Source organism: Palaemon carinicauda, chromosome 19 (genome assembly GCF_036898095.1).
Source record: "Palaemon carinicauda isolate YSFRI2023 chromosome 19, ASM3689809v2, whole genome shotgun sequence".
NCBI lineage: Eukaryota > Metazoa > Arthropoda > Malacostraca > Decapoda > Palaemonidae > Palaemon > Palaemon carinicauda.
The window spans coordinates 16,471,590-16,486,589 of NC_090743.1; the positions used below are offsets into that span (position 1 = coordinate 16,471,590).

At 32.5% G+C, this 15,000-nt stretch overlaps 1 protein-coding gene across 1 annotated transcript in view; it reads left to right on the forward strand.

Moving 5' to 3' along the window:
* The window catches only part of LOC137658914 (uncharacterized), a 323,352-nt gene that overhangs the window by 303,141 nt on the left and 5,211 nt on the right, over nucleotides 1-15,000 (forward strand). The window contains exon 5 of the mRNA XM_068394033.1: nucleotides 14,721-14,953. Coding sequence (XP_068250134.1) covers nucleotides 14,721-14,953 — 233 coding nt within the window. The remainder of the gene's footprint in view (nucleotides 1-14,720; nucleotides 14,954-15,000) is intronic.

Below are 15,000 nucleotides of genomic sequence, written 5' to 3' on the forward strand. Positions count from 1 at the left end.
CAAGACTAATTTGGTCTTTACGCTCCGTCGCTTACAGAACAAACTGCGCGAATCGCGATGGTTCAGGGAGTTTTATTCTTCATTTTTGTTTTTATTTAATTTTTTTATTATCCTTGATGGTGTTTCAATATTTGCTTTGAGCGGGAATTGTTTTCTATTTATTTTTATCCGATTTTTGTATTTTATTTATCGTTATTGTTTCAGGATTGGTATTCTTTTGATTCTTACAATTTTATATTTTTGCTTTGGATGTTTTGAAGCTCCTGGGTTAAAATGGGATGGTTTTCAGTTGCTTTTTACTACATGTTAGTTAAATTTATTCATTTCATTTGTTTGTTCTCTATTTTCTTAAGATTTGTGTAGATTTCGTTTTATATTTAACTTGATGATATTCACATTGTTCCATTTTCCTTTATTCTTTCGTGCTCTTTTTCTACTAATTCGTCTCTAATGGGCTCTGTTTACTGCATTCTTATTATGATGGGAACTTTGTTATTGTCTTTGCATTGGATTGTTTAGTTGTAACTGTTCGCGTAATTTCGCGTAATTATATCCTCATATAATTTCTTTTCGCTTAATTTGCTTTACGCGTCCTTGATAATCCTTTTACATACTTTATTTTTATATTTGTGTCTATCTTTTTTTTTCAAATTATTCAATTTAATCAACTTTTACTTGATGTCATAATCTTTTTTCTTGTTCATTATGTTAGTCTTAATTTACGAGTTTTAAATCAACATTTCAAGATATTTGTGTACCGGGTGATAAGGGTATGACAGTATTACTTATGGTACATGTCATAATGTAATACATTATATTAAAGTCTTACAATGCTCCATAGATAAGTTATCCATGAAATTATACACGATTGCATTCACGCTCACAGAAGTAATCCATTAAATTACTCAATTTACGCTGGGAATTAACACGTCAATATAATTAATCCAAAAAGGATTTTATCAACATTTAAATCATTAGATTCATCCAAGCATTTGGAAATATTTTCTTAAACTCTTCAGTGAAACTGATGGTGGATGAATGATCATTGATGATTGAGTTAAATGACTTCCTTAGAAATAATTTTTCATCCGTGTTGATTGGCTGAACTACTTCTGATGTATTAATTTTATTTGTTCAGAGAGTTTTCACTTGTGATTTCGTCTTGTTATATTCTTTTTGTTATGAAGTTTCAGTTAACAAAAGTACGATTAGGTTTTTTACAAATGTTCCAGGAAAGAAACATACTTGTACGATTTAAAGTACATATATTTGTATTTTTTTTTTTTTTCAAATAAATGTGCAGACACTTACATGGAAGTCTGTATAGGTATATTCACACTCCCAACTTATTTGGTAATTAGTTTTTAAGAAGCTAACAACTGTTCTTTCATAGAATTTTGTATTTTTATGGGAAAAAATTATTTCGAAAGAAATGGGCGATTGAAATTATATGAATAATTAAAAATAATAACCTTTGTTTGATTTATATAAATCATGAAATTTGAAAAATCATATCTAATATTACTGAAACCTGGTTTAAAGGTACCACATCTACAATGATTTTACTCTAAGAGGATAATTAATCGACTAGTTTCCACCATCTAAGAAGAATCTAACAAGTAAAATTTAATCATTTCTAAAACGCCATCTCTAAAATAAAAATTACAATGACTTCCACGGAGCTTAGATAATCCATGAAGATTATATATCCCTCTCAGATGATTTATCCTTGCCTCATATTACAAGAAAGCCAGTTATATATCATCTTAAATGTCGTTCAAGACATAATAGATAAGAGATGCAGTTATAACTTGAATTACCACTGTCTCCCCTCACGACCATATTTTATATACTTATCTGGGGAGAGATGATGAACTTAAGAAGTCTTCATAGCTGAGGAGATATCATTGCCCTGCTTCCATCTAACCGCTTGGAAAGACATTTAATTCAGTTTTATCTTTGTATATTATAGTATACTAGTGTACGTGACCCGTCATAAATGACTGTTGAATATTAAGATAGATTTGCATGCACACGCACACAGATGCAACTCGTCCCACCCTCTTCACTTTTCTTAACTACAACACGGCAGTTTCGGCAATTTGTGTTAGATTGTGGCGTCCGAGTGTACCTCTCTAGGTAGCCCCTCTCACTAGGGTATGACTACTCCCACTCCCCTTACCCAAGGGACATGGAGAGACCGAATAGTTATACGTCTGGTAATGCCGCTTAGCGTGACTGAAAAGAAATATATTTTTACATATATTGTCTAGACACGTTATCTTTATTATATAGGGAAGATAACATTATCTAGTAGTGGAGGTCATTGGAAATACTTTTTATAGATGATGTGTATTCACACTATTTTTCTCCTACATAAATAAATAACAATAGCTGAGAAAATGTGAATTACAACTATTAGGGTTGTGATAGCCTATTGGAAACGTCCCTGCCTGGCGATCGGCTGAAATGGAGTTCGAGACTAGCTAAAGCTCGATAGTTTATTGTAGTGTCTGCAACCTGACCATCCTTGTGAGCTAAAGATGTGATTTTTGGGAGAGCCTGTAGATTTCCTGCTGAATCATCATCAGCCATTGCCTGGGCCTCCCTGGTCCAAACTTGGGTAGAGAGGGGGCTTTGGCGCTTATCATATGGTCAGTCTCTACGGCATTGTCCTGCCACTGCCAGTCATAAGCGACCTATCAAGAATGTGTTTTCTTTTGTTCGTGATGTATTTATTCACAAAGTTTGCCTTTAAATGCAATTATTATTTTCATATGGAAACGTTGCATCGTCTATAAAGACATTTCCTATTCTTATGTAGTAAAATATGATGTATTTCCATATGCCATTTTAACGTCTGTAAAGTTATCAGAAAGGATTTCCCCATTATAAATGATATATTACCCTATTCATTTTTATTCCCCATAAATATCATTGTAATGTCTTACCTCAGGCATAGATGATATATTTCCTTTTGCAGCTGTAGGTTCTGTGTGAATTTTCTTTATTCTTATTATAAATTATATATGTATAATTTTAAAGATACTGAAAAAAAAATTTATTTTAGATTTTCTTGCGAGCTATAACGAAAAGGGTAGAAATAACTGTAAAATTAAACAAATAGATCAGATAAAATAAACAGATTTAAAATAATATAATCATAATAGAATATCACAATATTCTCTCATCAGGTAACGTCACATTTGTATATTAAAAACATACAGATAAAAATAAATTATAACACCGAGGTAGTTGGTGGATTCCTTGGGTTCGTGTCCATCCTTCTTAAATAGTTGCGGTACGTACAAACTTTCCGTTGATTTAGAGTCCCTAAATCAGTCGTACATTTTTACTCTTCAGGGCGTACATTATTGTTATTTATTTCCTTATTTCCTTTCGTCACTGGGCTATTTTTCCCTATTGAAGCCCCTGGGCTTATAGCATCTTGCTTTTCCAATTAGGGTTGTAGCTTGGATATGTAATAATAATAATAATAATGATAATAATCAGATTAGATAGGATAGCCAGCTAGGAGGTTAACCTCCTTGATAGCCAGTACTGCGCATTACATGTGGTAGTCTGCAATGAGGTTAAGTAATAAAATCATATAACTATCTATTTCATTGCTTCTCTTGTTCATCTTCCATTTTAAAGGTACACTGGAATATATTAACGTGCCCAAGAGGTACAGGAGAACAAAAACGCGGGTAACTCCAGGTCTAAATGAAAGGTTTCGAATTTGTCCAATTTATTATTATCGCACAGGTAATAAGGATTATAATGATATTTTAGGGTATCCTTATCAATATACTTCCTTCGTAGGAAATGCAGACAATTTCCTTGATATGTCTTTCACAAATGGTTTCCTTAAGAATTCTCGTAAGACAACGAACAACAACTAATGTTCATGCCTCTACAACATATGTTTCCAAATATTGTATGGAAGAAACTTCTCTTTTCAATATTTACTCTATTAACGCTTATCAACCGACCTGTCAAGCGCGTTTTCCAAAGTTCTTGCGGCCATGAAATTCTCGTTGTTTGGAAAGATGTTGCATTTTTATTTTCTTATGGAATTTCGGCGTTTTGCGTGTTCGCAGTTTATGCAATAGTTTATGACTTAAACCTATTGAGGAATGTTTTGTTGCTTTTTGAAATTATTTATTTCATTGACATCACAAAACTCAGGAATCTTGACAGATAACAAGAAATGCAGATATGACGTCCAGATTAAGACATTCATTTCCCTTACCAATCTTATTGATATTTTGGCAGATCTGAAACATTCTTTTTTTCCGGTGCATCCTAAAATTCTCGTAGTACCGGTATTGCATAGAAATAACTTAAAGTAACTTTAAAAGAAATAAAAGTACAATATCGAGATATGTAGTCAAATAAAAAGTGTTCAAGCTATTCACATGACCACATTAGTTAGAAATTAATTAATTAGAAATATAACTGAAATGGGAATGCCTCACCACACTAATATCCTTTACTATTTTTCCTTTCTCCTCCCTGCATTAATAGCAACACCATCACCCCTCCCCCACCCCGCACTCTTAAGTAGGCAATAGATTCTATTCTGTTCCAATTAAAAAGAATCAGTATCTGAAGTGAAATTACCTGTTATTACTTAGCAGTTGTTATCACTCGTAAATGATGGGTAATAACCTTAACATTACTATTATCTCCCCTGATATCACTACCTGTTATTACCTGCCACCATTACTCGTATATGAGGAGGAAATAATTATCTGGGAATACATAAAATTATGATTGCATATTGGAACTTCTTGCATCTGGTAGAAGTCAATATTGGAGGTTTCTGCAATTATTATTATTATCATTATTATTGTTATTATTATTATTATTATTATTATTATTATTATTATTATTATTGTTGTTGTTGTTGCTGTTGTTGTCTATGTTCTTGGCTTTTGCAATTATTCACATTAATCACAATTTAAAAATATATATATCCCAAAAATATCAGCGAGAACTATTGGGGCGAAGGAAGACAAAAAAAAAAAAAACTTTTACTTCTACTTATCAATGGGTATTTTTATCCTTTTTACCAATAGTTCATCATCATAGGAGATGAAGATGCTCTTTTGAAAAGTTGTAGATAGTTTTTTTATTCTTTCCCTTCGTTACCAAGGAAGATTTCAGTTTTTTTATATTAAAAAATTCAAATGATCTGAAATGCCTATTATTGATAGGTTACCCTTTTAAATCGTAATGAAATTTAGCTAATGGCTAATTACAATGAACACATCACTAATTAACCACAAATAGCGAGAATGTTTAACGAAAAAAAAACATATAAAAAGCTGATTAATCTTAATTACATTTGGGCCAGTTAATTGCTCTAATACTGAATGTTTTCATGGCTCGTAATTACAATACCAAGGTAATTTAATCAGTGGGTTTTTTTTTTCTATTTTTTTTTTTTTTTTTTTTTTTTTTTGCCAGTAATGGTAGTCGTGAGAAATGTCTTGCTTAGTAGGAATAGGAAATGCGGCTTTCAATAGAAGTAATAGCAGCTATAGCAGCAGCTGTTTCAATAGAATTAATAGCAAATACAGCAGCAGCTGTTTCAATAGAATTAATAGCAAATACAGCAGCAGCTGTTTCAATAGAATTGATAGCAAATACAGCAGCAGCTGTTTGAATAGAATTAAGAGCAAATACAGCAGCAGCTGTTTCAATAGAATTAATAGCAAATACAGCAGCAGCTGTTTGAATAGAATTAATAGCACATACAGCAGAAGCTGTTTCAATAGAATTAATAGCACATACAGCAGCAGCTGTTTCAATAGAATTAATAGCAAATACAGCAGCAGCTGTTTGAATAGAATTAATAGCAAATACAGCAGCAGCTGTTTGAATAGAATTAATAGCACATACAGCAGAAGCTGTTTCAATAGAATTAATAGCACATACAGCAGCAGCTGTTTCAATAGAATTAATAGCAAATACAGCAGAAGCTGTTTCAATAGAATTGATAGCAAATACAGCATCAGCTGTTTGAATAGAATTAATAGCACATACAGCAGAAGCTGTTTCAATAGAATTAATAGCAAATACAGCAGCAGCTGTTTGAATAGAATTAATAGCACATACAGCAGAAGCTGTTTCAATAGAATTAATAGCAAATACAGCAGCAGCTGTTTGAATAGAATTAATAGCACATACAGCAGAAGCTGTTTCAATAGAATTAATAGCAACTACAGCATCAGCTGTTTGAATAGAATTAATAGCACATACAGCAGAAGCTGTTTCAATAGAATTAATAGCAAATACAGCAGCAGCTGTTTCAATAGAATTAATAGCAAATACAGCAGCAGCTGTTTGAATAGAATTAATAGCACATACAGCAGCAGCTGTTTCAATAGAATTAATAGCACATACAGCAGCAGCTGTTTCAATAGAATTGATAGCAAATACAGCATCAGCTGTTTGAATAGAATTAATAGCACATACAGCAGCAGCTGTTTCAATAGAATTGATAGCAAATACAACAGGAGCTGTTTCAATAGAATTGATAGCAAATACAGCAGCAGCTGTTTGAATAGAATTGATAGCAAATACAGCAGCAGCTGTTTCAATAGAATTGATAGCAAATACAGCAGCAGCTGTTTCAATAGAATTGATTTCAAATACAGCAGCAGCTGTTTGAATAGAATTGATAGCAAATACAGCAGCAGCTGTTTGAATAGAATTAAGAGCAAATACAGCAGCAGCTGTTTCAATAGAATTAATAGCAAATACAGCAGCAGCTGTTTCAATACAATTAATAGCAAATACTGCAGCAGCTGTTTCAATAGAATTAATAGCACATACAGCAGCAGCTGTTTCAATAGAATTAATAGCACATACAGCAGAAGCTGTTTCAATAGAATTAATAGCAAATACAGCAGCAGCTGTTTCAATAGAATTAATAGCAAATACAGCAGCAGCTGTTTGAATAGAATTAATAGCACATACAGCAGCAGCTGTTTCAATAGAATTGATAGCAAATACAGCAGCAGCTGTTTGAATAGAATTAATAGCACATACAGCAGCAGCTGTTTGAATAGAATTGATAGCAAATACAGCAGCAGCTGTTTGAATAGAATTAAGAGCAAATACAGCAGCAGCTGTTTCAATAGAATTAATAGCAAATACAGCAGCAGCTGTTTCAATAGAATTAATAGAAAATACAGCAGCAGCTGTTTCAATAGAATTGATAGCAAATACAACAGGAGCTGTTTCAATAGAATTAATAGAAAATACAGCAGCAGCTCGTGAATTACAAATTATGTATTTATTTAGATTTGTTTTATTGTAACTTATTGAGACTATTTAAAGACGTCTTGATTTTTTTAAGAATGTGAGATTTAGCTAGAAGGTATGAATGCATTGATTTCTCTCTCTCTCTCTCTCTCTCTCTCTCTCTCTCTCTCTCTCTCTCTCTCTCTCTCTCTCTCTCTCTCTCTTATATTGGTATTACCTTTTCCAGACAAAAAGACAAAATACTCTCAAATGGTACATAACTACATTTTAAAAAAATGAATATGAACAATTATATAATTATAGGCAAATACTTACTGTCTTGAAAGATCTAGTAATTCGATTAAACCATTGTTCTCTAGTCTTGGGTAGTGTCATAGCCTTTGTACCATGGGTTAGAGTTCTCTTGTTTGAGGGTACACTCGGGCACACTATTCTATCTTGTTTCTATTCTTCTTGTTATTTTCAAGTTTTTATAATTCATATATGAAATATTTATTTTAATGTTATTGTTCTTAAACTTCTTGCAGTTTTTCCTTATTTCCTTTCCTCACTGGGCTATTTTCCCTGTTGGAGCCCTTGGGCTTATAGCATCTTGCTTTTCAAACGAGGTTTGTAGCTTAGCAAGTAATAATAATAATAATAATAATAATAATAATAATAACTAATCTTTAGCACACAATTATGGCATGCATATGCATCTCTACAGAATTTCTATTAGTTTTCATCGAAATCGCCATAAAGACATTTTCTATGAGTTCCATCTTTATCTTATTTTTTTATGTTTTTATTAGACTTTTAAGATTACTTACCCCTTCGTGAACAAACCTCATTCTTGCGTATAAGTACACCTCATTTATTAACTTACAAAGATGCGCAAAACCTCGTCACAAGAAATCCAAAACATAATTTGTCATTAGAAATCTATAATTTCTGCCTCGTTGCCTGATGGGATCCGACAGATCAGAGAGTCTTGACTGACATTTCTGCCTTTTTTGCAGATGGACGTCGGTTTCGTGTGATGCGCCAGTGTTAAGCCACCATTCCAGAATCGACGCCCAAGCCCCGCCCACACTTCCAATTCACACAAACCTCACGCCCACGACTCCACCACACGCGCCATACCCTCCTCCTCAGGTATGAAACCCTTTCCGTTCTGTTGGTATCGGTAGATAGATATTAAAACTATTTAGTATTGAGAGATCAGTTAATCAGTTCTGTAAGGCGCTGAAATTCCTTCCTGTTGGAGAATTGGTAATGCTGCTCCATTAGGTAATGTATGTTTGTGGTAGCTGTAGCCCAGCTGATTACAGCCCAAACTAAAGTTTTTGGACGTCTTTTGGAAAAACGTCTAAATAGGTATGCTGAAGGTAATCAATTTGCAATTTGGCTTTCGTAGAGGACTTGGAACATGTGATGCCCTTCTTACAATATCCAATGCTGTACAGAAATCCCTTAATTGTGGTCAGGGAGTTCATATGATCGGACTTGATTTTGGAGCTGCCTCTGGCTATTTTAATCATGAGGTCCTTGTTTTCAAACTCACAAAGTCTTTTCTTAGCATCATTTATGAATTTTAAAGTAATGTATTGCAACGAGTTGTTGTTAATGGACTCCTTAGTGAGCATAGGAATATGGTATCTGGTGTTCCTCAAGGTGTTCTTGTGTGGTTTGGCCTAGAAAACAAGTACGTTGGATATGTAGATGATGCTACTCTCTTTGCCTCAATTCCATTTCCTGAATGTAGATCTGGGATTGCTGAATCCCTTAATAGAGATCTAGGTAAAATAAGCGCATGATGCAAATTATGGCGCATGAAGTTAAGCCCTAACAAAACTCAAAGTATGATTGTAATTCGAGGACAGTAGCTCCTCAACCGCCAAATCTTTGCATTGATATAATGTTTCTTTTACTATATACGACTCCTTTAAAATTGTAGGTGTGATTCTTGATTGCAAATTTACTTTTGAGAAACACATTTAGTCTTTTTCTTTCTCAACTGCACAAAAAATCACTTATTGAGAAAGTCTTTTATATTCTGAAGAAGTATTATAATTCTTTCATTCTGCCTTGTGTATTATTCTCCTGTCTGGTATTCAGCTGCGGAATCTCATCTTGATTTGTTGAACAAGAACTTGCGGTCTATTAAATTTCTTATTCCTGATCTAGATATTAATCCCTGGCGCTGTCGTTCAGTTAGTTCTTTATGCATGTTGCATTAGATTTTTCATAATTCTGACCATCCTTTGCATTCATATCTTTCCAGACTGTACCATCGTGTACGTAGTACTAGGTATACAGTTAATTGTAACTACCATGCCTTCTTCATCATAAGGCTTAATTCCAAACTATTATAGAAGTTTTATTCCAGCTGTGACTAGATTGGGGAATGATCTTTCTATACGCCAATTGAATCGGTGAAACTTCAGAAGTTCAAAATGCAGCGAATAATTTTCTGTTGAACAAGCAAACATAAGTCTTCATATTTGATATATGACAAATCTATTTTAACAATGTTATTGAATTTAAAATATTTTATACTAATTATTCATTACTTGTCATGTAGTTTATTTCCTTATTTCCTTTGCTTACTGGGCTATTTTTCCCAGTTGGAGCCGTTGGTCTTATTGCATCCTGCTTTTTCAACTGTGGTTATAGCTTGTCTTGTAATAATAATAATAATAATAATAATAATAATAATAATAATAATAATAATAATAATAATAATAATAATAATAATTTTCACTGTCTACAAGTATATTCTATTTGTCAGATTAATCGTTATATACAGTAGATTTCCATCAAACTCATTCAAAGGGAAGTAGAATATATTTGGCTTTTGAATAGACATTAACATAAGTAACACAAAAGGTTTTGATAGATGGGAAATATATTCACATATAAATATTTTAGACCTTTTTCCTTTCCGGTTTCTCAGCAAGTCATCGGGTATGAGCTTGCTAACCCCCCGTCTGTTTTCGTTGGCTCCAGCAGACACTGGTATCCATTAGCCTGTACTGATTAGTAAGAAAAGAGTAATAAAGTAGCCAAGTGAATGGCGTATGTCGTACTCTGCGATAATCAGTCACGTCGTAGAGTTGTGAGCGATTGCACTTATCAGAGGAATTTAATATATATATATATATATATATATATATATATATATATATGTGTGTGTATATATATATATACATATATATATACATATATATATATATATATATATATATATATATATATATATATATCTAACTTCCTCTAATATATATATATATATATATATATATATATATATATATATATATATGTATATATATATATATATATATATATATATATATATATATATATATACATATATATATATATAAGTGTGTGTGTGTGTGAGGACGAGGAATGGAAAGTGATTGATTGATTGAATCATAACTTATTCTGAAAGGAGAAGCCTCAAAATCCAGAAAGCGTGAGAGTATGCGCAAGTTAGAGATGAATCGTGACCACCGTTAGAAACAAAGTAATTATAGTCTCCAGTTTTTTTTACCTTCTAAGACAACTAATGAGATAATGATGACCTCTTGCTATTTTTACTTTGTACACACCATTTATAGGAAGCTACAAAGTAATTATAGTCTCCAAACTTCAGCCCGTATCAAAAGCAGTTAATGCTCCTTAACCACCAAACTCACATTGTAAAAGTCAATTATTGTTGTTTTCGAAACTTCTCAAACTCGGCAAGGCTTACCTCAGCTCTCTTTGAGTTTTGCAAAGGGGCAAAGTCCTCTGAGGTAACCTTAACACGGCCATTGTCACCTTTATTGGCTTAATGTCCGCCAATAGAGAAAGTTACGGGGACAAATGAAGTGCATTTTCCTTCAGTAACTTTGCCTTCTGAGTTTGAGTGGCCAATCGGTTTTCATATACGTTTTTTTTTTTTTTTTATCAATCCAGTTACTTATATGATATTAATGATTCTGTATAGTTTTCTTTTTATATTTATTTTATTAGGTTTTAATGATCTCTGGAAATGAACTTTCTCTCTCACATTATTTTTCGTAGGCTTTAATAATCTGCTTTCGAAATTATTCTCTCTCTCTCTCTCTCTCTCTCTCTCTCTCTCTCTCTCTCTCTCTCTCTCTCTCTCTCTCTCTCTCTCTCTCTCTCTCAATCGTTTCCCATAACTGGGAATGGATCCAAAGGAAATACAACGCAACTGCAACTGCCACATTTATTACTATCATTGTTGTTGTTGTTGTTGTTGTTGTTGTTTTTATTATTCTAGTTATTCTTGTACTAACAAAAATACTTGGATTGATGATGTAAGCTTCCAAAAAAATTTAAAGAATGTTCAAATTCAAAAAAATAATAATTTTGATAAACAGTTTATTATTTATACAAGATTTAATGAGAATATAGATATTTTGAGATGATCATGTCTTATGTCAGAAAACTATCATTGAAATATTAGTTGCAGTAAACAAATCGTTCCATGCAATAATAATAATTAGATGCTAAAAACAATATTTCCCCCTGCAGAATTAATTGCAATAAAGAAACATTTTCATGACCAAGCCTTGTTAATATCAAGAGGCACGTCCAAATGAGAAATATAATTAGTGTAATGGTCTTTTTATTGAAATAAAAAGACTGAAATAGTTTCGTTTGATCGCATAGAAAAACTTGCTTCATTATCGGGTTATTGTCTTTTCTGTTGGAAAATTCACTGTTGGTAATCAGTATCAAACCTTATAATTGTTTGTAAAAATTGTCATTTTATTTTTCTTTAAATAGCAATTTTAATTTTTTGTTTTAAAGGCAAGAGAAATAAGGCTGTAAATTATCGACTGGAGGTGTAACAAATATCATTGTTAAAATAATAATTGTTAGTCTTTTCTCAATTTGTAACACGATGCCAATATTAATATTCTTTTAGTTTTTAACAACTTTCTATGACTATTTACTTGTTCAAATCAGCAATTAAAAAGTTTTGCATTAAATTATATCAGTCTTCTCTCTAACATATTTTTTTCATTTTCTGTAATTCTCTTCATAATTAGAGTTGAATATGAAGACATATTTATTGAAAAACTTTTTTAGTTTGATAATATATTTATTGAATCCATATAAATTTTATATTTATCCTAATAGTATAATTCAACAGAAGTTCTATCCTTTTATTAGTTCTTAATTCTGGATCGCCAAACTCAGTGTTTCGCTACCAAGGTCTTCTTCCCGTTTGTATGCAATTATTTTTATTAATAGTGTACGCGACCCGTGAAAAATGACGGCTAAATATTTAGATAGATATGCACACACATGCACACGAATTAAATTCTTCCCACCCCACTCCCCCTTTTCCCCTTTTCCTAACTACCACATGGCAGTTTGAGCAATTGGTAGAAGACTCGTTTTTGAGTGGTTGTCGTTCAGCGTTACGGGAAATATTTATGCACAATATGTATATATATATATATATATATATGTGTGTGTGTGTGTGTGTGTATGTATATATATATATATATATATATATATATATATATATATATATATATATATATAGTCAGACACTTACTCTTCATTACAGATATTCTCGTACTTTAGGCAAATGCTTTATATTGAAATAGTCTATAGAAAATATTTTTACGATTTCCTATTCGTTTACCTTGATATTCCTCTCTCCAAAAGCATCCTTCTGTGGTATTTCTTTTAGCTTCTTTCTTTCATTTGCCTCTCATTGCAAACCTCACTTGTTTTATGAAGATACAATATCACAATTTCATTTTCAGTATTGTTAATCTTCTGTGAATTATTTCATTTTGTGCACTTGTGATTAAAATCAAATATAACATAGGAAACGTAACATTTATTATTGTGCATTTTAAGTAATTCCCAGATCGTTCCATCGTTAGTAATTCTTCAGTTGTACTATTTCTGAACCATGGTCTTCCACTGGCTTGGGTTAAAGTTCTCTTGTCTGAGGGTACACTCGGACGCACTATTCCATCTTATTTCTCTTCTTCTTGTTTTCTTAAAGTTTTTATAGTTTATATAGGAAATATTTATTTTGGTGTTGTTGCTGTTCTTAAAATATTTTATTTTTCCTTGTTTCTTTTCCTCACTGGGCTATTTTGCCTGGTGGAACCCCAGGCCTTTTAGCATTCTGCTTTTCCAACTAGGGTTGTAGCTTACCAAGTAATAATAATACTAATAATAATAACAATGTTTGGTCTGTGGATAATTTATAGTTTTTTATATATCGTCCTCAAATTTTTCTCTCTTTTATTGTGTGTATTTTATATATCAAAATATTTCCCTCAAACCTTACGTGTTTATTTTTATTTTATTTTATTTCTTTATTTTATTTTTTTTTTAATTAAATCTTAAGATGGTCTTTCTTGTCGCTAGTGGATCTTGAATTTTTAGATCAGTAGAAAAAGATTTTTAAAAATTTGAGATTAAAAAAAAAAAAAAAATTTTATATGATTTTTGAGTTAGATAATTATATGCTGTTCCACTGATCCTCGATTTTCAAGAAAGTAACAATAAAATTTATTCTTTTTATCAAGTTTTACTGATGTTTGATTTAGAAACATCAGTAATCGTTTATTTTATTTCTAATTTATATTACTTTTCCATGGTTATTTAATAAAAGATTTTGATTGTTTATTATTCGTACTAATTTTATTTTATTATTATTATCATTATTATTATTATTATTATTATTATTATTATTATTATTATTACTTGCTAAGCTACAACCCTAGTTGGAAAAGCAGGATACTACAAGCCCAGTGACTCCAACAGGGAAAAAAAACCAATGAGGAAAAGAAACAAAGAAATAAGAGAAGTAATCAACAATTAAGAAGAAATATTTTAAGAACAGTAACAACACTAGAATAAACATTCCATATATAAACTATAAACACTGTTACAAAAGAAGAGGAAGACAACTAAGATAGAATAGTGTGCCCGGGTGTACCCTCGAGCAAGAGAACTCTAACCCAAGACAGTGGAAGACCATGGTACAGAGACTAGAGAACAATGGTTTGATTTTGTAGTATCCTTCTCCTAGAAGAGCTGCTTGCCATATCTATAGTCACACTTCTAGCCTCACCTAGAGGAAAGTGGCCACTGAACAATGACAGTATAGTAGTTAACCCCTTGAGAGAAGAATTGTTTGGTAATCTCAGTGTTTTCAGGTGTATGAGGATATGTAAGGAATAGACCAGACTATTCTCTGCATGTGTAGGCAAAAGGAAAATGAACCGTAACCAGAGAAAATGATCCAATGTATCACTGTCTGGCCAGTCAAAAGACCCCATAACTCTCTAGCGGTAGTACCTCAACGGGTGGGTGGTGCCATGGCCAACCTACTACTTGTTATTGTTGTTGTTATTGTTATTGTTGTTAGTATAATTATCACTACTAAAATCATTTTTACTTTGCAGTGGTTGTGGTGAACGGGTGGGAAGCAGGCCCATGTGAGGACTGTGGGGGGCAGAGGGGTGGAGGCGGCGCGGGGGGCTGCAACTGCTGTCAGGGGGGGCGCCGTGCCCCCTCCTCCTCCTCGGTAGAAGCCCCACCACCCCTCAACGGGCACCTGCAACCACCCCCATCTTCTCAGCTCATCAAGGTAGTCATGCTTGGCGCTGCTGGGGTTGGCAAGACTGCCATTATTAAGGTAAACAGATGGTTTTAATTACGTTGAGATTATTATTAATAACTTCA